General features: G+C 54.5%; 2 protein-coding genes and 1 pseudogene across 2 annotated transcripts; 1 reads left to right on the top strand and 2 right to left on the bottom strand.

The window, feature by feature from the left end:
* The first annotated feature begins 403 nt into the window (after positions 1 to 403).
* On the top strand, positions 404 to 2,243 carry LOC147650251 (uncharacterized; annotated as a pseudogene).
* Positions 2,244 to 13,807: 11,564 nt separating this feature from the next.
* LOC147650250 (maestro heat-like repeat-containing protein family member 7) lies at positions 13,808 to 19,447 on the bottom strand. The gene is made up of 15 exons (XM_086853473.1): positions 18,852 to 19,447; positions 18,526 to 18,590; positions 18,285 to 18,434; positions 17,963 to 18,111; positions 17,532 to 17,679; positions 17,098 to 17,285; positions 16,871 to 17,008; positions 16,485 to 16,599; positions 16,194 to 16,331; positions 15,815 to 15,991; positions 15,535 to 15,690; positions 15,275 to 15,376; positions 14,780 to 14,882; positions 14,460 to 14,516; positions 13,808 to 14,166 (listed from the first exon to the last, which is right to left on the bottom strand). Exons 1-15 carry the CDS (start codon positions 18,988 to 18,990, stop codon positions 13,976 to 13,978), a joined length of 2,016 nt encoding a protein of 671 aa, XP_086709599.1. The 5' UTR covers positions 18,991 to 19,447; the 3' UTR covers positions 13,808 to 13,975.
* A 1,751-nt stretch (positions 19,448 to 21,198) lies between these two features.
* On the bottom strand, positions 21,199 to 22,764 carry LOC147650249 (uncharacterized). Its single transcript, XM_086853486.1, has 4 exons — positions 22,664 to 22,764; positions 22,169 to 22,271; positions 21,849 to 21,905; positions 21,199 to 21,557 (listed from the first exon to the last, which is right to left on the bottom strand). The coding sequence occupies exons 1-4, from the start codon at positions 22,703 to 22,705 to the stop codon at positions 21,367 to 21,369; spliced, it is 393 nt and encodes a 130-aa protein (XP_086709612.1). The 5' UTR covers positions 22,706 to 22,764; the 3' UTR covers positions 21,199 to 21,366.
* Between the last annotated feature and the right edge of the window lie 1,278 nt (positions 22,765 to 24,042).

Raw genomic sequence — 24,042 nt, 5'->3', positions numbered from 1 at the left:
AAACTCTGTAAAGCTCTGTTTGCTAATAATTTCCTAAACTGCTCATTTGAAAACATGAATCCTCCTGTAACTCGGCATTTTAACAGTGGTGATCAGTTTAAATTGTCACAGCATCCACCGGTGTTAATCAGGGATCCTGAAACTTGGCAAACCAAGGGTCCCTATGAACTTGTCACCTGGGGGCGAGGTTACGCGTGTGTATCCACCCCTTCAGGCCCCCGATGGATCCCTCAGAAATGGGTAAAACCTTTTGTTCCAAAGAATCCAGCACCAGCAAGAAGAGAAGAGAAGAAAGTGGCTGTCACTTCCAAGAGAAGACGCCACTGAAGAGAGCAAGAAGAAACCTCTCTAGCCTCTGACCTGCATACTATAACTGTGAATATGTTTTAAAGAATGTCTGTTTCCTTTTTTTTAGAAATAACCTACCTCTTACTCAAATCCATGATGAGCCTTAACCCTGCTGTCATCCTGCTCGCACTGAGCAGCCTGACAGCAGCCTGGATCGTCCCACAGCCACACCAGAACGTCTGGGTGACCCTGGCACAAACACTCCAACAGGAAAACATATGTCTATCGACTGCAGCAGCAAAAAACCCTATGTCTACCTGCCTGGTAGGAATTCCCTTGCAGCATGATGAATTCACACACAGCTTTAGTACACTGACTCCTGAGGCAGATAATAAACTACACAGCACTCATGTAGAAGCAGAGTTAAGAAACCCAGTAGAAGAGTGGCTGCCCCATTTTCCTAAGGCAACCCAGGAACCCCAGGAGTTAGAGCTACTGGGTTCCTCCCCAGCATCATACTGTGTACACTTTAGGGTCAGTCCTCCAACTCATAAAGAAACATTCCACCATATAGTACAACATCGAGAAGAGTTCACAGCAAAAAGGTGGTGCCGTGTACTAAGCTACATCAAAGTGCACTCTTCAGCTCATACACATCCCAAAAGCCTCCCCAAAGGACTGTTCCTCATTTGTTGGGACCGTGCATGGGCAGGAATTCCATCCCGTCTCCTCGGAGGGCCGTGTACCATAGGGCGTCTATCACTGTTAGCGCCCAATCAAACATTAATTGGCGAGTGGACCCATAAAAACAATTTGACAAAAAGAATTCAAAAGAGAAGTGCTACAAAATCAGATGATGAAAATTGTGACTCAGAGATTTTCCATTGGTCAAAATCAAAAAAGGATTGCTGCATCCATTTTCCTTCCCTGGGTAGCTGCAGCTAAGGCTCTAGGTGAATTGGGACACCTAGAATGCTGGGTGGTAAAACAAGCGAATTTAACATCTAATGCCATAAGTGCCCTCCTAGAAGATGAGGAAATTACCAGGCAGGCGACACTTCAAAACCGTGCTGCAATAGACTTTCTCCTGTTGCTCCACGGGCACGAGTGCCAGGAGTTCGAGGGTCTTTGCTGTATGGATCTAACATCGAAAGCTCCTAACATCCATGCCACGCTCCGAGAGATGAAAAGCATGATCAGACAAGTCAAGCAAGAAGCAGATGACTGGTTCAATGGACTGTTTAAAAACTGGGGACTCTCGGGGTGGTGGGCATCAGTAGTGAAAACTATTCTGTCACTGCTAGTCATTGTTTTGCTGACGGTGTTAGTGTTTGGAGTGCTAAGCAAAATACTGTACAGAAGCATAGTTAAGCTAATCTCAGCTACCTCAGATGTCAACCATATAGAGTTGGCAGACCAGAGTAACCCTCACCAGCCTGCAAATGGGGATTGGTGGGCCACTTCAGGTCAGTAAGTAGTATAAGCTCATTACCTTTCATTCAATTACATATATCAAAGTAGGGGCAGATGTGGTGGAGCATATTTCTGGGAGTTACTTTGTTTCTCTGTGACGTGTCTTTCCCCTCCCCTCCCTGTCCCTGAAACGTTATCCCATGGCTTGGTGTTGTGTGTCCCCCCGCCCCTCTCCCGAGGTTTGAAAGAGTCCGGGAAAGAGGCACCCAGCCTCTTCTCTCTTCTGGAAGCTAGCCAGAATAAACATCCTGCGATCCCCCGGAGGGAGAAGCAGCACCTTTTTGGTCTTTTCTTGGTCTCGAAGGATCTCCCTGACCCCTCCATTCGACAGAGCTAGCTTGGATTTACTTTGGGGGCAAAGGGAAGATCTCTTCACAGGCTGAGTGAGAACTCCTGCATTCCCTGGCACCCTGAATTCCAAGGCCAAAGCCAAACAAAACAAGCAGAGCAAACCCTGCTCCTTCCCCTTCCCCCTCCCAGCCAGGTGGGCAAGGCAAACCATTCCTGCTGAAATACAGCTCTCAATTGGAAAGGGCCCCAAGATTGTGTCCCCTGAACGAGAAAGCTGACAAGAGGGGGAAAATATTATTAAAAATAAAATACATCAATCACTCCACAAATTATACTCCAATACGTCCTTCAGGCAGGAAGGTCCCTGCTTGGTGCTGTATTCTCTTTCTTTGGGATTTGCTTTCTTTAGGGAACACACGGATTGCAGCAGCTGAGTGGATCATTTAAGTGGATCCTGCATATAACAGACACAAAATGTGTGTGAGCCATCGCTGTGAGGTATTCTGGGAGGGATGGGATCGTTCCAGAGCATCTCTGGGCTCATTTCTGCAGCACAACACACTGAGAAAACCAGCAAGGGCTGGGGAGCACTGGGAGAAACCCCTGAGCCACTTTCCTTCCTCCTCCCTCCCTGCAGAGGATGCTCCTTCCTCATCCCCTGAGCCACAGGGCTTTTCCCTCCATTGTCATTCCTTCTCTTCAGCTGCATCCCAGTGCTTGTGTTTGGATTTGATACTGGGAATGAAAAATCAAAGCTTTCCTGGTGTTCCAGGAAAGGGATCCTCACAGGGATCAGCCAGGTCTGACACAGCATCCTCGAGTTAAAGCTCCAAATAAGATCTGTTCTTACCTCTGCTTTTCACATCCAGGTAACTTTTCCTTTTCCATTTCCAACTTTTACTATTTAAAGGTGAAACCTTCTGTGGTTTGTGTCTGCCTGAACTGTTTGAGAAGGAAAATGGTTTGAAGAATATTGTGTCTTTTTTGGGGTTTTTTTTGGGAATTGAAAGATGCTTTCCCCAGTGATTTGAAAGGAAAATAAGCATAGATGCATTTTTCAGAACTGGAATAACACCAGTTTAAAAAAAAAAAAACAAAAAAAGCACAATCAACAGTTTCAAGTGAAACACTTGAAAATCAGATTAATAAATCAGGTCACTTCTGAGCAGGAGCAGCTGATCTCTGTCCCTTCAGTCAGCTTCTGTGTGATGCTTTTCTTTGCTTCTTTCTGTAGAGGAGCCAAACTAATTCCTTTCCCCTCCACTCCCCTTCTGGCACCGGTGGAAAATCTTCTCCCATCCCTGCTGGAGTGCTCTGCAGGAGGCTGGTGTGGCTTTGTCAGGGGTAAAAGCAGTCTGAGGAAGGTGCAAAGTGGGAGCCTGGGAAAGGATGGAAGGTCTGCAGCCTCTGTGCTGTGTAAAATGCTGCAAAAACTGCCCTGAAGACTGGCCAAAACCCCCCTCCCCTCTGTTAAACACAGATTTCTGTCAGGAATGAGGGCTCTGCCCTCAGCTCAGCACTTGGGGACTCCCCATGGAGCCACCCCAAGCATGCAGAGGGCACTGGCACTCCATGGGATGAGGTTTGTGTGGATACAGACCCCAACAACAGCAACCAGAGCTCCCTTCTTGGGTTCCATAAAGCAGATTTAGCTCCTAACCCATCTCTAATATGTCTGCTCCTCGTAGCCAGATGAATAAGGAACAAATATAAATCACAAGGAATTTATCTGATGATGGCAAGGAGAGAAAGGGATGAATAATTTATTTGACGGATATTATTCATCCATCCATGGAGCCAGCCAAGTAATGAAAACATTTATTCACAAATCACTCTGTTGACAATCGAAAACTTTGTACAAGAAGTAATTCATATGTATGATTTGACTCCTGGAAAACCCAAACTGGAGAGCTGACCTTGCTGAGGAGCAGGAAGTGCTAAAGCTGGGCTTATCTTAGACCCACCCCACGATTTCCATCTCTTTCCCATCTCTGGGACTACACAAAACAGATTTCCAGCTCTGAACTATGGAAAACCTGACTTTCACCCACAGCCGCCACCAAAAATCATTAAAACATGGCACATGACTTTCCCATGAAGGCAGAGATGCTCTTCCCACCAACCAAGCCCCACTCCAGAGTGCAGGAGCTCCCTCCATAAATAAACCACTAGAAAAGCCTAAAAATAACTGTTTCTTTTTCTTCCAGAGGACATTCAGCTGCTTTCCAAGCTCTGGGCAGTTTATTCCATTATCAGAACTCCTTCCTCCATCCCATCTTGGAGCTTCCAGACTGTTTAAATAACCCAAAGTGTCCATATTCCCTCTAAGTAACAGGAACAACAGTCAAGCCAAGTCAGAGCTGCCACAGATGGAAATATGCTCTTTATGGCCCCCTGAATTTCAGTCACTAGTATATGGCCTCAGCTCCTCTAAAAAGGATCACAAATCTACACAAAGTCCCCAAGTGCAGCTCTGTGCTTTTGGGTCCTCCAAGATATTTAAAATCCCATGGAGATGGAGTGCTCCCTATTGACCATCCAAACACAAAGAAACACACATTATCCCAACATGACTATGGAATAAATCACCATCTGCTTCCAAGAAGGTGAGGAGGAAGAATTCCTGCAGCCACAGCTCTGGAGTTGGTGAAGCAGAAAACTCGTCATGGTTCAATTAATCTCACAAAAAGAATCAAAATCATGGCTGCCTCTCTGAAATAGATGCAAATCTCCATTCCCCTCTGGTGAGTGAGGCAGGGCTGGCAATCCTGTCTGAGCAGGTTGCTTATGAGATTTTAGTGCTTGTGGGAAAGCACAAGGGCACAATCCTGGGCATCTGGCATTTGCAAGGTGCTGTCTCCTCCCAGCTGAGGGCAGGAGAATGAACAGAAAAGCTCAGGCAGGGCAGACAGCTGGGGGCTCTTTGTAACAGACCCTGAAGACCTAAATTTGGGGGAAGAAAGGTGGGAGGGATTAGAGAAGCCTGGGATGATTTAGGACACAGAGCCAAGCTTCACACTTAATTCCCAGCAAAAGCTCAATAAAGGCAGATGTGCTCACAATTAAGAAACTGCTCTTGGAATCTCAGACTGGTTTGGGTTGGGAGGGACCTTAAAGGTCACCCAGTCCCACCCCTGCCATGGCAGGGACACCTTCCACTGTCCCAGCTGCTCCAAGCCCTGTCCAGACTGGCCTTGGACACTTCCAGGGATCCAGGGGCAGCCCCAGCTGCTCTGGGCACCCTGTGCCAGGGCCTGCCCACCCAGAGTAAAAGATTTCTTTGCCATTATCCAATCTAAGTTTGTCCTCCTTCAGTTTAGAACCATTCCCCTTGTCCTGACACTGTCTGCCCATATGAAAAGCCTCTCTTCCTCTGTTTCATAGGCCACTTCAGGCATGGGAAGTGGCTCTGAGGACTTCCCAAAACCTTCTCTTCTCCAGGCTGAACCTCCCCAGCTCTCCAGGTCTGTCTCTACACATCAGAGGTGCTCCAGCCCTCCCTCATCCCTACCTCCACCTGCAGCAGGATGGGATCTGAGCAGCAGGACCTCAGCCAAAGTCCCAGCCCAGGCACTCAGCTTTTGGTCCAAATTCAAAAACCCCTCTGTCTCTTGCTCCCCAGCAGCCAAAGGGAGATCACCCGGAGGGACCATCCCCTGCTCAGAGCCAGCTCCAGGGGTGACCAGCCCTCACCCCAAAGAGCAGCTCCCTCCTCCCCCATCCTCAGCCAGGGCATAGTTCCCATGAAAGTTTTCAGTGGCCCACAAAAACAGCCACAAAATCAGCAAAGTTTCATCTAAAAAATAACCCAGAGCTGGGCTTGGAGCCTTCCCTGGAAGCAGAGCTTTGGTTGAGACACAATTCCCTGTGGAATTCCCATGGGGAGTCTCTGATCAATTAGAGAACAAAAGCTGCTTTATCCAGCCCTGCTCTCCTGCTGAGGGGCCATACTGAATACCAGACAGTATCTCCTTAAACCAGAGAGATTCCCCATTCCAGCAGCAGATATCTGGGCAGCCTCTGTACAGCGCAACACCTTTCCCTAATATATCATGCTTCCATTTCTAGAGCCCTTCAGTAGCACTGTACTCAGAAGAGCTACAAAAATAATCACAGTCAATATTCTGGAGTCTTAACAGAGGCTTTAGTACCATTTATAAGTGGAATTTGTAGTAAACCACTCCTGCCTGGAGAGCAGGATCTCACTGAGAGCCCAAGAACTTCAGAAGTATTGAAAAGCTCCACCACAACCATTCACCTGCTGCATTTTAAATTTTGAATTTTCATTCATTCTCCCCTAATTATCAAACCCAGCCCTTCCTCTTAGCTCCAATTAAACCTCCATAGGCGTCTTCTAAGCCAGATTTAAGGGAAATTTGAACCACAAGAATTTGCCAGCAAATTTTATTTAAAGAAGCAGAGAAGTCTCTACCCTCAAGTAAATGTCTCCAGATTCAGCCAGCAGCAGGAGAGCTGAGGGCAAGGTCTGCTAGCACTTCTCTGTCCTCATTCCCAGGAGGATGGGATGGGATGCTCCTGCCTCAAGCATGGGGCTGACCAAAGGGATGGAAGAGGAAAAGAGGAGTTGGTATTTCACATTTTTGAGACTTTTTTTGTTTTGTTTTGCAGGCAGCCAAGCCAGCCTGGAGGCACCAAACAACATCAGCTAAAGGCATCCTGAGGGTTTTGCTGGGATGGGCAGGGTGGTCACTGATGTGCAGGTCACGTCCAGCAGCTCCCTGTGTCCAGTGCTGGGCAGGAGCAGGAGCTGGGCACTGAGGAGAGCCAGCTGTCCTGGAGCTCCATCTAGTGCAAGGCACCCTGGATTTATCCTGTCTCCACATTTGGGGAAGCTCCTGGAGCCACAGGATTTCCAGAGACTTTGCGCTTCACGATTCCCCCCATTTGCAGCTGTTGCTGCTGCTGGTGACACCATAAAAACACAGTTCAGGTGCATTTACAGCCAGGAAGGTACCAAAAGGACAGGGATTCTCTCTTCTTTTAAATCCTCTGGTTAGTTTTCAACTTGGAAGTACTTGGGGCTGCAAAAAGTGTTGTTCACAAGCTCTGCAACCTCTGAAAGAGCAGAGCAGCAGCAGGGCTCAGGTGGCTCAAACACAGCTCTGGTTTTCAGAAGGATTCCGACTTTTCACGTCTTGACTCCTCCATTGTCTTTGAAAGCCTCCACCACACCAGAAGGGCTCAGAGCTTCAGAAAAAGGTGGTTTCCCCTGAAAATCTTGCTGGGAGCTGCCAGCAAACAGGGAACCACACCATGAGCGTGAGAGGGTGAGCTCCTGGTTTTATTTTAAACACCAGTATCAAAAAGGGGGGAGAAAACATAAAAATAAAGAGGCCTATTTGGAAAAACAGAAATGTTAATTTTCAAAGGAATTACAGAAAAAATGGGGTAAGATCCTTCTCATTGCTTTTTCGCCAGATACACTGAGCTGGACACAGAGACTGAGGATTTCTCTCCCCAGTGAAAATCCTTTTCCTAAAGCCCCTCTGCCATCCATGGCCACCACAACAGCCCCAGATCCCAGTGTTCTCCCCTCCTCCTGCACAGCTGCTCCTCAGGGAAGCCAAGACTTTGTGCACCTCATTATATTTTTAACCACACCCGCTATTCAGGCACTTTCAACTCCTGAGAGGGAGGGGAGATTTAAACAAAGAGAGATGTGTAAATACCTGAATAAAGACATGAATGATTAACAGAAAAAACTGTTAATAACTGTTAATTGTTTCCATGCCAATTGCCAAGATGCAGTAGAGGCTACAAGGGATTTCCAGCTATTAACAGGTGAGGAGGCAGTGGTGTTCAATGAAGGTCAAAGAGTGATTTATACAATGTGCTACAACACTTCTGCTCACTTTTTTATTAAATGTCTCTGCAGTGCTATTCCCTGGGAATTCCTGTTTTACACAATTTAAAACTGCTCAGCTTTCCATGAAATCACAGGATCATTAAGGTTGGAAAAGCCCTCTAAGATCATCAAGTCCAATTTTTAACCAAACACCAGCATTCCCACTAAACTGTATTGCCACGTGCCACGAATACTTGGCTTTTGAACACTTCCAGGGATGGTGACAACAACATCTGTGGCCAAAATGTGATGGTTTGGAGCCAACAGTGGGATATCCCCTAATGCACAACTCCTGCTGGAGAAATCTCAGGGAAACTCCATGCTGCCAGGCTTGGGAGTTTGAAAACTCTCAAAACCAAAAAAGAAATCAAAGCACAAATGTGTTTGTTCCTTGGAATAAAATACCTGTGGTTTCCCATGCTGGCTGCAGCCCCCCATCCCAGGGGATTCTCCGTTTTGTGTGGGCCCATCAGCTGCTGGTTTAATTTGGCCGTGAGTTCCACATGTCTCACAAAACCCTCTTTAAACAACTTCCAGAAATGCTTTTATTCCGAGGATGTTCTGACTTGAATGCATCTGATTCATCCCCCCCTCCCCCCCAATGACCCTTTTACAGCACAGCCTGAGCAGCTGAAGGGAAGCAGAGTTGTTCTCTCCCTGCTATCACAATCAAGTTGTTTGGTATAAAATGTGGCTGAGGAGTGAATCCATAATGTTCCTGGCCATGTAAGGAAACTGCTATTACCAGGAGGAAAATGCAGGTAGTAACTCTGCGGATTTTTCTCCACTGGAACTGTAATTAATGTGGATGCTGTGCACTAAGTACAGGGAGAAATACAGACTTCAGAGCAGTGAAAATGCATCTCATTAACACCGGAACTACTGTATCGTCCAAATGCATTATGTTCAGCAAGGAAAAGCTGGGTAATTGAATTCCCACCAAAGCACAGTTCATCTGCATCAAACAGCACCATGCTCATCGTGCAGCTCCTTCGGGCTGCTGCTGGAAATGAGGATTAATTAGGATACCTGCTCGTTACTCACAGAGCAGGCACACACACTGTGGTCAGGCTTGGGGCTGTAGTGAGAGGCTCTGCTCAAACCCCAGCCAGGCAGAGCAAGGCAACTCCAAAACTTTGGATCTTCTTGCACTCAAGATGCACCAAGAGTCAACATTTTTTTTTTTGTCCGTGAAGAAAAAGCTGGCAAAAACCCCCAACAATTCACAGGAAGACACCTCTGCTGCATAAATATTTCAGTAATAACTAATAAGTGATTTATGGAATTGGTTTTGAATTATTCTAGGCTGGATTGGCTCGAGTGGCAGGGATGTGCATAAATCATTCCATGCACAGCACCCCCCAATCCCAACATGCGGCTAATGAACCCTCCGGAGCCAAACACACTCCTCCTTCAGGAAGAACCCACTGATCTGCAGCATTTTAATGGGTAAATTATTATTAATTTAAATAAATACATGAAAAACTCCCAAATACATCAGAGGAGAGAGTTTGGGAAGGGGAAGGAGGCATCCAGACAGAAACAGCAGAGAGGGTTTGGAGGTTTGGAGCTGGAAATCTGTGCTTTGAGCAGTCTTTCAGTCAGATCCAAGTGGGACTAATCCATCCCTTTGCTGCAGAACCTCCCATCCATGAGCCCCAGCACTGGGGTGTGTAAGGGCAGCAGGAGCTCGTTAAATGCATTTTAACTCATTATCATCATGTATTCTCCCTTTTCCTCCCCTGTCACATGTTCACCAGAGCCCCAGCACACGGCTCTCTGGTATCCCACCGACACAACTTCCAGGCTGAGAAACCCCTGCAAAGCCAAACCCCAGAGTTATTCTGGGCACAGGCATCTTGGGCTAAAGCAGCACACGGAGAGGAGGTCACCCCATCTCATCTTGGGGTCCTGGTATGATTTTCCTCCACATTCACCCCAGACCCTGATCCCCCCCAAAGCCCCCCACAGTGAGAAGGGGCCAGCCCCCTCAGCATGCCCTTTGGGTGTCATTTTGGGCTGTAGGGGAGGCAGTGGGAGCAATCCATCACCCTCAACCTTTGGAAAACCGGTGACTGCTGGGATATCATTTTAAGCTGCCACTTGGGTGAATTTTACTCCCTAGAGGTGCAAAGGATGCTGAGCTCTGGCTCATTCTGGCTCCCTAAGGTGGGACATGATCCCATCACTCCCAAGACCTCACTGTGCTCACCAGTGCCTCAGCTCCCATGCAGCCTGGCACACCCCATTACTTCAGTGCTTCAAATCCCATTATTCAGCTCTAAGGAGGAAATCATTTTAATTAAGGAAATTAAAAATGTGTTTGCTTTGGAATTTTAAGCAGGTGTTAATTTGAAGGGATGAAAAAGAGCCGTGCAGCCTGCTTGTGTGAGGAGCAGCAGGGGATGGGGATGGAGGAGGGGAAGGACCCTCTGCAGCACCTGGGGTCCCTGGGGAGCAGGGGCAGGGCACTAAGGCAGGAGCAGCAAAAGGCAGAGCCACCCCCCAGCTAAGGAGGGCTCCTGCTGATTCCATTCCTGCAGGAGAGTGGAGCCAGGTGGGAGTCAGGCTTTTCTCCCAACAAGTGACAAAAGGAGTAGGGCCTCCAGTTACACCAGGGGAAGTTTAGGTTGGATGTTAGGGAAAATTTCTTCATGGAAAGGGCTGTCAAACACTGGAACAGCTGCCCAGGGCAGTGGTGGATCCTCCATCCCTGGAGGAATTTCAAACCCCTGTTGATGTGGCACTTGGGAACATGGTTTAGTTTAGCAGTGCTGGGAGAACAGCTGGCAGTCAATGATCATAGAGCACTTTTCCAACCTTAATGATTCCACAGATCTATGAAATACAGCAAAAAAGGTGTTGGAAAATCCTTCAGAGAAGCTCTGAAGCCGTGAGGCCACAAGGAGGGACAAGAATATTGCCAAGCTGGCCCTGGTCCCTGTTACCGCTGAAGATCAATAGATCACGTGGACACAGGTTGAGGTGTGGTGAAGAAAGAGCAGAGTTTATTTTTCCTCCCAGGATTTATAGGCTTCTTACCATGGCCAGGCATTGGATGCTCAGGATAACACTTTCTCACTGCACTGGCCATGAGAAATGCCCAGCAGAAGACGTGTAACAGAAAGAATGTACACATATCTATGTTTACAGTTACTGTCCTGGGAAAGTCCTTAGAAAACTATGTTAGCAAGCTCAGAAGCTGAGTTTTCAGGGCGACAGGTCCCCATGGGCTGCAGTGTCCTCTCATGTCCCCTGGTCCCCAAGGGCTGAGGTTCACCTGGAGGTGCCAGGTCCTGCTTCCATTCCCTCCTTCACTTGTTGCTAGTCTCCAACACCACAAGACTCCATCAGTAGTGTCCCAGGCTTTCCACAGGTGCCACCAACCCACTGGGAGCTCAGCTGAGTGCCAGTGCCACGGGGGGGCGGGGGGTGGGGGGGGGTGGCTTTTGGCCAGAAGGAAGGAGATGCTTCTCACTTTGTGTCCTTGCAGCAGAGACAGCCCAGAGAAGGCTGCAATGCAAGGCTCAGCTTAATGCAGCAGGGTAAGAGTCCTACCAAAAACAGCAGCTAATTACTTAAGTAATACCCAGTGTTATTAATGCTGCAGCTCTGCCATCACCCATGTATTTATAATAATAGTGTTCCCACTGTACTAGCATTAATCATAATGGATTTACTAAGAAATTAAGGGGGAAGGGATATTATCTCCCTCGGGAACAGCACTTGACAGCAGCCCTATTTACTGTGTGGATTTGGATTGGTTTACTTCTCAATGTCTCGCTCATTAATCTGCTTTTCCAACAGCCCCTCACAAACACCCCTCTGGGAGCACAACCACAGGAGGAGGGAGGCAGGACAAGCACAGCCAGCTGAGGGGGGCTCAGGCAGAGCAGCCCCAGGGAATCCTGGCACAGGGTCAGCACAACCACCAGGGCTGTCTCATGGGGTGTGAGGGCACAGTCCTCTCCTGCCTTGGTGGGCAGTGTGCACGTCTGGGCATCACCCTCTTCTCCAGCCAATCTGCTATTCTCAGCTCCATGCTTAAAAACTCCTTAGCTTTACCTGGTGAGCAAGGAATAGTCAGCATCTCTTCCCAACATTTATAACAAGAGCTCAAAGGTTTTATTGAAACTTGTTTTCCCATATGCCTTTCTCCTCATCAGGCTTCTGGCTCGGGACACTTGGACCAAGAGCAGCTTGTCCAAGCCAGGGAATGCAGTGAGACACCCACAAAGCTCAGGCCCACCACCCTAACCAGAACCCATTGAGCTTTCACCAATGGGTTTTTACCAATCAGACAGCTTTTCACTGATGAAAATGAAAGATTAATGTATGTCCTGAAAGTCAGATGATCTGAGTAAAATTAAATCCTGATGAAAATCAAAGCTTGGTAAAAATTAAAGCCTGAAGTCCAAAGTGATCCAGTGATTTTTACCAGGAGTACGGCTTTCCTTGGTTAGTTTATAGCTGTGAGTAAAGACAGAGACATTTTATCACAGCTTGCATTAAACCCCTCTGATGCCTTGCCTGGGAGAGTGGAAGTGGCCTGGAAGCTGTGCACCTGTCAGCAGGAAAACAAGCTGGAGGAAAAATGCTCCCAAATCCCAGAAAGCCCTGGAGCCTCCTGGGCTGGTGTCCCCAACAGGGGCAGCTGGCTGTCCTCAGCCAAGGAAACACTGGGATTCCACTGGATTTATTGTACCTATCCATTGCATCACACAAAGGATCTGAGGACACCTGGCTAATTTTTTCACCCCAAGTTCTTGATACACAAATAAACACACTTCCCCCTTTTCTTTGTCCATTTAATATTTTTTTCTTTCTATTTTCTGCTTGAGGAGAGGGCTGGGCTGAGATTCATGAGTGTTCAGGAACACCCCCATGTCCAGCCCCCAGCCAGGGAGGCCGCAGTGAAGCCTCCTCAAGGTCTTCTCTCCTCCTGGCTGAGCAGCCCCAGCTCTCTCAGCCTTTCCTCAGAGCAGAGGGGCTCCAGCCTGCGGCATCTCTGGGGCCTCCACTGCCTTGCCTCCAACAGCTCCAGCTCCTTCTGTGCTCAGGACCCCAGAGCTGGGGCAGGGGTGAGCCCAGGAGGGGCTGCAGCTTCATGGGCACCAGCAGGGAATTTTGTGTTATCCCTGCAGAGGAACTAAATGCACTCTGGTGTTGAGGGATAAAATGAAAGGAATCAAGCCTGCCCTGGGCAGGGTTGCCACCAGCACCAGCATTTCCTTGTGCAGTCTGAAGGGATCTGTCAGGGGCAGATCCCAGGGCTCCCCTTGCTCCGGCCCCCAGCCCAAAGCAGCTGCAAGGATGGCAGGGCTGGGCTGCGGGTCCGTGCCCAGCTCAGTCCGGAGCTCCCTGTGCCACCACAAGCACAGGCTCCAAAGCAAACCCTGCCCATGGGGACACAGCAGCCGTGCAACACTGGCACCCTGCAGCTGAGGCCGAGCCTGCAGCACCTTGGAGTACCGACACAGCCCAGACTGTCCCCAAGGCTTCCTGGAGCCTGAGCCCAGGCTCAGAGGCCCCAGGGCTCCCTTCTGGGGAGCTCCAGAGGAACCGAATAGAGAGAGCCTCGGAGCCCTCAGCAATCCCGCCAGCAACCCACAGGCTGGAGGACACAGACGGCGCTTCCTGGCTGGGAGAAGCCTCGTGCCCATCTCCAGGCACCACAATCACAGCGATCCCCACAGCTCCAGCCCCTGCCCAGCTCCTCTGTGGGCAGCGTTAAGGCTTCAGCAGGAGCACCAAAGGCCGAGGGCCTTCTGGCCATTTTCCCTTCCCCACTGCACGCCTGGGCGGCTTGCTGAGCACAAGCACCCTTTTCCCCTCTCCCCCTATGCCCTGCGCACACTGGGCACCAGAGAAAGCACCTGAGACACTGGGTATGAGAACACATTCTATATTTCTATATATAATTCTGTATCTATTCTATATATTTCTATTTCTATATTTCTATATTAAAGAACAAAAAAGAAGAAGGAAAAAAAAAAACATCTTAAAGAAAAATCCTGCCCGGCTCAGATGGCCCCGGCAGACAGAGAGCCTCTCAATTCAGCTCTCCTCAGAGCTCCAGCAGCACAGCCAGCCACGGGCCCACAGACAAGGGCGGTTCTTGCGTGCCCTGCGGAATCCATCTTGCCACCTCTGCAAGATGGAGCCTGGAGCTGCCCGGAGGACAAAGGCTGTTTCCAGAGCCAGCCTTCTGATGGCAGGGCTGATGTCCTGTGCCTTGTCATCAAGGGCTGCAAGAGAGAGGAACAGATCTCCATGGTCAGATCTGGATCTGCAGGGACCCGAGGAGAGCCCCGTGCAAGGGCCAACCCAGGTGGCTCTGGCCATGGCCAGGAGGGAGCAGGGACCAAAGGGATCAGCCCAAAGCCACTGGACACTATTGGCACTCGTGCCCCTGAAATCTCTGTGTGTGCCCTGGCCACACCAGGCCTGGTCCGCACAGGGAGCAGAGCCCTCGGCAGCCGGGGCAGGGATTGCAGCTCCCCTTGGCAGCCGGGGCTGGCAGCCCGCTGCCCTCACTCACCCTGACAGATGCTCTGGAGCTCTCGTTTGTTCCCCCGGAGGTGCTGCCCGGCCATCCCTGGGAACACAGAGCCTGTCAGGGTCCCAGCAGCACAGCTCCCTGCCAGCGGCGCTGCCAGCCCTGGGGCCACACGGCCTCCTGCCCCGGCAGGGCTCAGCCCCGGCCCTTGCCGCATCCTGACTCAGCCCAAGGGCCCGGCTGCCAGAGGCCAGCAGCAGCAGCCCCGAGGGCAGCCGGGGCTCCAGGGCCGGGGCAGCAGCCGGGGCTGGGGCCGAGCTGCGGCGGGGCAGGGAGGGAGCCCAGCCCGGTTCGTGGCTCACCAATGAACCTGATGGCCGCCGCTCGCAGGGACTCCTGCGGGCTGTCCAGGTACAGCAGGACCCGGTGCAGGTGCTCAGCCGCTCGGCTCCTGTCCTGTGCCAGCTGCAGAGAGCGGCGGGAGGGAAGGGTTGGTGCGGGCTCTGCCCCTCGGCCGGGCACTGCTGCCTGCGGCCAGCCCCGGCCTCCCGTGCCCGCCCAGCCCTGAGGCACCGGGCAGCAGCCGCTGGCGCCGGGCTCTGGAGGGGGCAGAGGGCCGGCTGCTGCCCGGGGAGCCGCGCTGCTGCTTTGCCCGACAGACCAGCGGTGCCGGAGCTCCATGGGCACACGGCTCGGGGCCACAGGGGGCTGGAGTAGAGCCCGCGGGGCCCAGGGAAGGGAGCAGCGTGTGGGGCACAGGCTGGCGGCCCTGGGTGCGGCACTGGGCAGGGCACAGCTGCCAGCCGCACACACTGAGCTTCTCCAGCCTGGGGCTGGGGCTTCCAGCCCGCCCTTACCAGGCCCTCGCCGAACCTCCAGGTCTGATCCACCCGCAGCATCTGCTGGAGATCCTTCCTCTTCAGGAATCGGGCGGAACAGAGCAGCGTTTCCCGGGAGGCCTGGAGAGCAGCAGAGACCCAGAGATGGCACCACAGCCCAGGGCACAGGACCCACGTCCCTGGGCCAAGACCAGGAGGGAGCTGCAGCCTGCGAGGCAGCAGAGCAGGAGGCAGCCGAGCGCCCTGCCAGGGAGCCACGGCAGCTGCCGAGTCCTCACATCAACCACGCGCTGGTTCTCGTCATGGCAGTGCAAGGAGAGTGGGAGCAGGCTCTGCTGCACGTGGGACTTCAAGGCCTTTTTTCCCTCCTTTGGTAGAAAATCCATCATCTCTCGAAAGATGAACATGGAGCACAGCTGCACCTGGCTATCGTCCTGTACGAAAGGAAGAAATAAAGACCTCAGCATCAGCTGCTTCAGGCCCACCTGGGCACAGGCCTGCAAATGCCCAGGGCACAGTGCCCAGGCAGCAGCCATGGCTGGAGACACAGAGCCTTACATTGTCAAAGAGCGGCAGGAGCGCCTCAGCCAGCTGCAGGCCGAGGGGGATGGTTATCGGGCCACCATTGTACAGGAACAAACGGCTGAGGAGAGCGATGCTCATCCCAAGCACATGGCTGTCATTTTCCCCCAGGAGCTCCACGAGCCTTTCATGCAGGCCCCACATTCTTTTGGCCTGTGTGGAACACAAGTGTGTGAAATGCCACCCTGCTGCCACAGGGCCCAGAGGCCAAAGGCCTGTGCCAAAGGCCTGGGGCAGGAGGCAAGAGGCAGGAGGCAGGAGAGCTGGCAGCAGCTGCCTCAGTGGCCAAAGGCCAGCCAAGCGCAAGCCACTGCCTTCCCCAGCCCCATGCCGGCAGCCGCTGCCCCCTTCTCACCATGGAGGAATTCTTGCCGAGCGCCACAAGGCCTCTGAGTGCCAAGCGACGCCTCTCCCTGCACTCGCTCTGCAGTTTGTTTGATGCGATCTCCAGGACGCTGTCACGGTATTCACTCGAGTCCAGGCACTCCAACATCTGAAGGGCACAGGCCGGTGATGGGGCAGCAGCGCACAGGGCTGGGCCCAGGCAGCAGCACAGGGCGTGGGCACCGTCCCGGGCGGCTGCGGCACCGAGAGGGCAGAGAGCTGGGAGACAGCTCAGCGAGACAGCGCTGCCCTTCAGGCTCACCTCCACAAGGAACGCCATGGCGGCCAAATCCCCGTGTGCCGTGTCTTTGCTGAGCAGCCCGAGCAGGTAGAATGCAATCGCAGAACACAAGGGTAGGGACACGTGACGCATTGCTCTGACGGGAGGAAAAAGGAACCAAGACCCTGAGCCAGCGGGACAAACCTCTCCATGGACTGACTCCCAGGAGGAGCTTGGCCCTTCTCCACCACCCTGCAAGGGGACCTGGGGTCCTTTGGGGGCCAAGCTGCCCTTGGGCACCCTCCTCTCCCAGGCTTGTGCAGTGTCCTTGGCCATCCCTTGGTGACAAGGCCCTCTGGCCCCTGACCACGGGGACTGTGTGGGGCACCCCAGGCACGGGGCACAAACGCTGTTTGGGGGCAGCTCACCTGGCCAGCACACCCACAGCACAGTGGTGCGTGCCAGCACACAGCAGCGTGTCCCAGCCACACTCGTCTTCCACTGCTGCCACCACATCCTCATAGTGCAGTCGGCAGAGCAGGGCCTTCAGGGTCTGCACTGCAAACCTGTGTGCACAGCAAAGCCCAGGTGATGCTGGGAGCACGGGCTGCTGCCCTGGGGACATGGCAGGGACAGGAGGACTGGCATGGAGCACCTGTTGGGGCTGATGGCAAGGCCGTGTTGCTGCTGGCATCTCTTCCAGAAAGTATCGACCTTCTCTGGCATATCCAATGTGCTGAACAGCACTTGCAAGAGCAGATGCACCAAGAGACGGGGGAAATACACTGTCACTGCATGTGGGACACAGGGCAGCTGGAGCATCTTCCATATCACCACAGTTGCCTGTGAAGGACAGAGCAGCCCGAGTCAGCGCTCAGTGCCCAGGTGTCCATGTGGCAGGGCCCGAGCATGGCAGGGAGAGGCCAGTGGAGATGTAGGGACAGCAGCCGGCCTGGTGGTCCTGGAGCTGCTCCTAGGCCAGGTTGGAGCCCAGTGCCTGAGGCAGGGAGATGCCATGGGAGGAGGGAGGATGGAGACCTGAGGGAGAGGTGACCTTGGGGTGAGCAAAGGTCAGCTGCAGAAACTCACAGCCAGGGCAAGGACAGCCGTGTGGTCCCCGTCGGAGGTGCACATGCTGAGCTCTGGCCAGGTGCCCAGCACATCCAGAAGTATCAGCATGGCCGGCTCTGCAGCCCTGCACGAGCACATGATGCTCTTCCACATGGTGGTAGCAGCTCTGTGGGGACAGAGTTCTGTGTCAGGGGGGTCTGGGACACATCACCATGGCCTGGGCAGCAGCAGGGAGCTGAGCTGGCTGCCAGCCCTGCCTCTGCCCACTGCCCCTCTGTGGCAGCCCAGCCCTGTGGGGACTGGCCCCTGAGGGCAGCAGGCTCGGGGGCTGCTGTGCCAGGGCTGACAAAGGGAGGAGCCACAGGGCCCCGGAATCCTCTGTTTGTCAGACACCTGGGCCAGGTGTGCAGGGGGATGCCCTGAGCCCTCTGGGCACGTGGGCCCTGTACCTGTCACACCATGGGGCCACACGCAGGAGAGCCATCACCACGTCAGCAGGCTGTGCCTCTGTCATATCCAGAAGGGGCCTGTACAGATTGTACTCAGGAAACTCATTAGCCTTGAGCCACTGGTAGATGAACCTCACCATGGGGAGCACCTGGAGAAGGCACAGGGAAACTTGGAAAGCTGCCAGCAGGAGTAATGTGCCCAGCTTCCCAGAGAAGTGCTTCCCTTCCCACCGCACTGCCACGGCCTCAAAGGCTTGCAGTGAGCAGCTGGCGTGGCCAAGCAATTCCTGGGAGGATCGAAGCCAGGCCACAGGCTGCTTACTTGCTTTGGACTGGAAGGACCCTCCTCCACAAGCATGTCCAGCAGGGCAGCACTGGCCTTGGTTTTGAAGATGGGAGAGTATGCTCTGACCACAGTGCCCATGGCACTGGTCTCTTCCTCCCGAATTCTCTTCATGAATTTGCAAATCATCTGCAGCAGAAGGGCAAGAAATGAGGGACATTGCATGGAGTGCTCCAAGCGTGGTGCTGGGCTGAGCAGGAGAGGGGATGGCTGCAGGTACCTGCGCTGTTGTGCGGAAGAGGCCACGGCTGCGTTCCTGCTCTCGAGTGCGCTCCATGGCTGCTCCTGGCAAAGAGCGAGCGCAGCTTGAGCTGAGGGGCTGCGGGAGAGGCTGGAGAACACAGCCCAGCCCTGCACTCCCCAGGCAGGGACAGCCCCAGGAGGCCCCAGGGCACAGAGTACAGCTCCGGGCGTCTGACCCAGCCCCACTTCTGTCCTGTCCATGGACGTGTCCCTGGGAGATGGGATGGGATGGGATGGGATGGGATGGGATGGGATGGGATGGGGCGAGGCCAAGTTGGCTGCAGGCCCAGGTCTGCCGCTCACCCTGCTGCGGTGGCTGGAATTGCTCCAGCTCTCCAGGCTGCTGTGCTGGGGCAGTCCCAGGGCCTTCTTTCTCCTCCTTCACCCAGGTCATCTTGGGGACACTCGGAGGTCTCTGCTCAACATCACTGCCTGGATTCATGGCTACTTGCAGCAGAGGTGGCTCGGAAAAGGTCTGAGTTGGCAAGTCCTGCAGCTGTGCCTGGAAGGCACCTGCAGGAGTGAAGTCTTGGCAAGGCTGCAGGACAGCCAGTCCTGCACTTGGGTCTCAGGGGCTCGTGCCACAAGGACAGGAGACTCGTCGTCAAGGACCGCGGTGAGGAAATGCCACGGTCTGGGCTCGAGCACACCTGAGAAGTGTGGTGCTTCACCTCACCAGAAGTGAAGCCTCGGGAAGGCTGCAGGTCACCGAGTGCTGTGGTCTGGCCTCGAGGTGACCTGCAGGAGTAACGCCTCAGAAAGGCTCTGGGTCAGCAAGGAGTGAGTGCGCCGTGCGGGGGCTCCTCACAGCACCACTCTGTCCCGTCCTGCCCTGTCACGTGCACCAGGCACTGTGGTGTGGCTGTGTCACCACCAACACTAATGTCACCCCATGTCACAAAGGGCCCTTGGACACCCTGTCCCGTTCCATTCCACGGTTACCATGCTGCACCGTGTCACCAAGGGCCGTTGCACACGCTGCCCCCTGCCCTGGGGCTCCACCCAGCCCGGCCAAAGTGGCCCAGCTTGGAAGCAATGCCTTGGCCCAAGTGTCTCAGACAGCCCAACAGGATCTTTAGGAACAGCTCAAACCTGTGGCTGCAGCAGGAAGGGTGGCAGGAGGTTTCCTGCCTGCTTTGCATTGCTGCAGGGGCTGCTCCTGTCAGAGCCCCCTCTCTGCTGGTGACAGCTTTGCTCTTGGGGACACCGCTCTGCAGCAGCCCAGGAACACGAGCGGTGCCCAGTGCCGGGAGCGCCACCAGTGGTTCCCCCCTGTGCACGGGGACCCCAGCCCCAGGGTGGCTGTGCCAGCACCCCCAGGGACCTCCAGCCTCAGGAACCCAGGGCAAGGGGAAACCACAGCTGTGCAAATGCTGCCTGTGCCCAAAGCAAATGCAAAGACAGACAGCCTGTGACAAACAAGGACAATTTATTTACACAACAGCACCACCACCACCAATGAACTACAGAATGTATTTATGTTATAAGAATCTTCATAGCAACAATCTATAAAATGTATTTACAATGAAAGGACCTCTATAGCAATTGCAATAAAGAACCTAACTACAGCCTATAGAACATATATACTGAAGGGACTGTGTCCACCATCTCTGTTATTCCTGCAAGAGAAGGAGGCATCTTGGCCACTCCAGCCCAGCCCTGAGGGCTGTTCCTGTGCACGCTCTGGTGCCGTTTCTGCTCTGTCCAGAGCCGCTTCAGCAGCAGCGACTCAGCAGCGCTGCTCGAGGAGACATCACCACCCTCCCCATGGAGGCAGAAGCTGTGCAGACACAGAGCTCTGTGTCAGGGGAGCCTCGGTCTCAGCACCGTGGCCTGGGCAGGCGCGGGGGCCCGGGCTGGCCGCCAGCCCTGCCTCTGCCCGTTGCCCTGGCAGCACCCAGTGGCTGTGCCCTGCCAGGGCCTCCTTGCCCTCCTTGTCGCCAGCCAGCCCAGCCTGGGCACCTCGGGGCTGCTGAGGCCCAGCCTCGAGGGCTTCTGCTGCAGGCATGGCAGTCTCTCAGGGGAAGCACCAGAGCAGCGGGTGACAGGAACAAGGTGACTGCCCGGGGGCTGCTCGTGGCCTCTGACACCCAATTCCTCAGGGCTTCCACCACCCCGGCCCCACAGGGGCCTCCTGTGCCCTTGGAGCCTCCTGCCACCTCCTCCCTCACACCTGCCCCTTGTGCCTTCCCACTGCCTTGTCCCATCAAGGCCTCTGCAGCACCGCATTCCTTCCAGGCCTCCCTCCACCCCAGCCCCTCTGGTCTCCCCCAGCCCGGCCAACCTGCCCGGCAGCGGCGCAGCCCCGATGGAGCTCCAGAGGAGCCGGATTGAGAGAGCCTCAGAGCCCTCAGCAATCCCGCCAGCAACCCACGGGCTGCAGGACACAGACGGTGCTTCCTGGCTGGGAGAAGCCTCATGCCCATCTCCAGGCACCACAATCACAGCGATCCCCACAGCTCCAGCCCCTGCCCAGCTCCTCTGTGGGCAGCGTTAAGGCTTCAGCAGAACCACCCAAGGCCGAGGGCCTTCTGGCCATTTTCCCTTCCCCACTGCACGCCTGGGCAGCTTGCTGAGCACAAGCACCCTTTTCCCCTCTCCCCCTATGCCCTGCGCACTGGGCACCAGAGAAAGCACCTGAGACACTGGGTATGAGAACACATTCTATATTTCTATATATAATTCTGTATCTATATTCTATATATTTCTAATTCTATATTTCTATACTATAAAGAACAACGAAGAAGGAATAAAAAAAAATCCTAAAGAAAAATCCTGCCCGGCTCAGATGGCCCCGGCAGACAGAGAGCCACTCAATTCAGCTCTCCTCAGAGCTCCAGCAGCAAAGCCAGCCACGGGCCCACAGACAAGGGCGGTTCTTGCGTGCCCTGCGGAATCCATCTTGCCACTTCTGCAAGATGGAGCCTTGAGCTGCCCGGAGGACAAAGGCTGTTTCCAGAGCCAGCATTCTGATGGCAGGGCTGATGTCCTGTGCCTTGTCATCAAGGGCTGCAAGAGAGAGGAACAGAGCCATGGTCAGATCTGCATCTGCAGGGACCCGAGGAGAGCCCCGTGCAAGGGCCAACCCAGGTGGCTCTGGCCATGGCCAGGAGGGAGCAGGGACCAAAGGGATCAGCCCAAAGCCACTGGACACTATTGGCACTCGTGCCCCTGAAATCTCTGTGTGTGCCCTGGCCACACCAGGCCTGGTCCGCACAGGGAGCAGAGCCCTGGGCAGCCGGGGCAGGGATTGCAGCTCTCCTTGGCAGCCGGGGCTGGCAGCCCGCTGCCCTCACTCACTCTGACAGATGCTCTGGAGCTCTCGTTTGTTCCCCCGGAGGTGCTGCCCGGCCATCCCTGGGAACACAGAGCCTGTCAGGGTCCCAGCAGCACAGCTCCCTGCCAGCGGCGCTGCCAGCCCTGGGGCCACACGGCCTCCTGCCCCGGCAGGGCTCAGCCCCGGCCCTTGCCGCATCCTGACTCAGCCCAAGGGCCCGGCTGCCAGAGGCCGGCAGCAGCAGCCCCGAGGGCAGCCGGGGCTCCAGGGCCGGGGCAGCAGCCGGGGCTGGGGCCGAGCTGCGGCGGGGCAGGGAGGGAGCCCAGCCCGGTTCGTGGCTCACCAATGAACCTGATGGCCGCCGCTCGCAGGGACTCCTGCGGGCTGTCCAGGTACAGCAGGGCCCGGTGCAGGTGCTCAGCCGCTCGGCTCCTGTCCTGTGCCAGCTGCAGAGAGCGGCGGGAGGGAAGGGTTGGTGCGGGCTCTGCCCCTCGGCCGGGCACTGCTGCCTGCGGCCAGCCCCGGCCTCCCGTGCCCGCCCAGCCCTGAGGCACCGGGCAGCAGCCGCTGGCGCCGGGCTCTGGAGGGGGCAGAGGGCCGGCTGCTGCCCGGGGAGCCGCGCTGCTGCCCTGCCCGACAGACCAGCGGTGCCGGGGCTCCATGGGCACACGGCTCGGGGCCACAGGGGGCTGGAGTAGAGCCCGCGGGGCCCAGGGAAGGGAGCAGCGTGTGGGGCACAGGCTGGCGGCCCTGGGTGCGGCACTGGGCAGGGCACAGCTGCCAGCCGCACACACTGAGCTTCTCCAGCCTGGGGCTGGGGCTTCCAGCCCGCCCTTACCAGGCCCTCGCCGAACCTCCAGGTCTGATCCACCCGCAGCATCTGCTGGAGATCCTTCCTCTTCAGGAATCGGGCGGAACAGAGCAGCGTTTCCCGGGAGGCCTGGAGAGCAGCAGAGACCCAGAGATGGCACCACAGCCCAGGGCACAGGACCCACGTCCCTGGGCCAAGACCAGGAGGGAGCTGCAGCCTGCGAGGCAGCAGAGCAGGAGGCAGCCGAGCGCCCTGCCAGGGAGCCACGGCAGCTGCCGAGTCCTCACATCAACCACGCGCTGGTTCTCGTCATGGCAGTGCAAGGAGAGTGGGAGCAGGCTCTGCTGCACGTGGGACTTCAAGGCCTTTTTTCCCTCCTTTGGTAGAAAATCCATCATCTCTCGAAAGATGAACATGGAGCACAGCTGCACCTGGCTATCGTCCTGTACGAAAGGAAGAAATAAAGACCTCAGCATCAGCTGCTTCAGGCCCACCTGGGCACAGGCCTGCAAATGCCCAGGGCACAGTGCCCAGGCAGCAGCCATGGCTGGAGACACAGAGCCTTACATTGTCAAAGAGCGGCAGGAGCGCCTCAGCCAGCTGCAGGCCGAGGGGGATGGTTATCGGGCCACCATTGTACAGGAACAAACGGCTGAGGAGAGCGATGCTCATCCCAAGCACATGGCTGTCATTTTCCCCCAGGAGCTCCACGAGCCTTTCATGCAGGCCCCACATTCTTTTGGCCTGTGTGGAACACAAGTGTGTGAAATGCCACCCTGCTGCCACAGGGCCCAGAGGCCAAAGGCCTGTGCCAAAGGCCTGGGGCAGGAGGCAAGAGGCAGGAGGCAGGAGAGCTGGCAGCAGCTGCCTCAGTGCCCAAAGGCCAGCCAAGCGCAAGCCACTGCCTTCCCCAGCCCCATGCCGGCAGCCGCTGCCCCCTTCTCACCATGGAGGAATTCTTGCCGAGCGCCACAAGGCCTCTGAGTGCCAAGCGACGCCTCTCCCTGCACTCTGAAGCCTCTGTACCCCCATTGGTTTTGTACGTGTGTCGCTCCGATTGGGAACGGCGATAAAGAACGACAGTGGACTCTCAAGGGAGTTACAACACGAGAATTCTCTGGTTTATTACTTCAGGCCTGTTTTATAGACTGGTACGTGAAAGATACAGAAAAGAAACTCCTATTGGTTAACAAAGTGCTACATCACCATCATTGGTCAGGGTGGCCCATCACCCCCCTGGCCTTCTCCCGCAAGAGAAAACAAGACTGCAAAACAACACCTGCAAGGCTGTTTAGTATCTCTGAGAATTGTTTTAATTCCTTCTCATATTTTTCCCAGGCTATTTTCTCAGGCAGCCCGAGGAGCCAGGCGGCCTGTAATTTGTACAGGCACTGTGGTTTAGATTT

This window comes from Cyanistes caeruleus, chromosome 16 (assembly GCF_971803275.1).
Source record: "Cyanistes caeruleus chromosome 16, bCyaCae1.hap1.1, whole genome shotgun sequence".
In the NCBI taxonomy this organism is placed as follows: Eukaryota; Metazoa; Chordata; class Aves; order Passeriformes; family Paridae; genus Cyanistes; species Cyanistes caeruleus.
The sequence above is the reverse complement of the archived record's forward strand: the minus strand, read 5'-3'. Positions and strand labels throughout refer to the sequence as shown.

What these genes read in the sequence shown, in the direction of transcription:
- LOC147650249 (XM_086853486.1), bottom strand. Translation starts at nt 22,705, where the DNA reads ATGCTGCGGGTGGATCAGACCTGGAGGTTCGGCGAGGGCCTG. An exon ending in GGAGGTTCGGCGAGGGCCTG is followed by an intron (nt 22,272 to 22,663) that starts GTAAGGGCGGGC and finishes CGCTCTCTGCAG; the next exon opens with CTGGCACAGGACAGGAGCCG. An exon ending in GCTCCAGAGCATCTGTCAGA is followed by an intron (nt 21,558 to 21,848) that starts GTGAGTGAGGGC and finishes TCTCTCTTGCAG; the next exon opens with CCCTTGATGACAAGGCACAG.
- LOC147650250 (XM_086853473.1), bottom strand. Translation starts at nt 18,990, where the DNA reads ATGAATCCAGGCAGTGATGTTGAGCAGAGACCTCCGAGTGTCCCCAAG. An exon ending in GTGGCCCCATGGTGTGACAG is followed by an intron (nt 17,680 to 17,962) that starts GTACAGGGCCCA and finishes CTGTCCCCACAG; the next exon opens with AGCTGCTACCACCATGTGGA. An exon ending in GGCGGCCATCAGGTTCATTG is followed by an intron (nt 14,517 to 14,779) that starts GTGAGCCACGAA and finishes CTGTGTTCCCAG; the next exon opens with GGATGGCCGGGCAGCACCTC.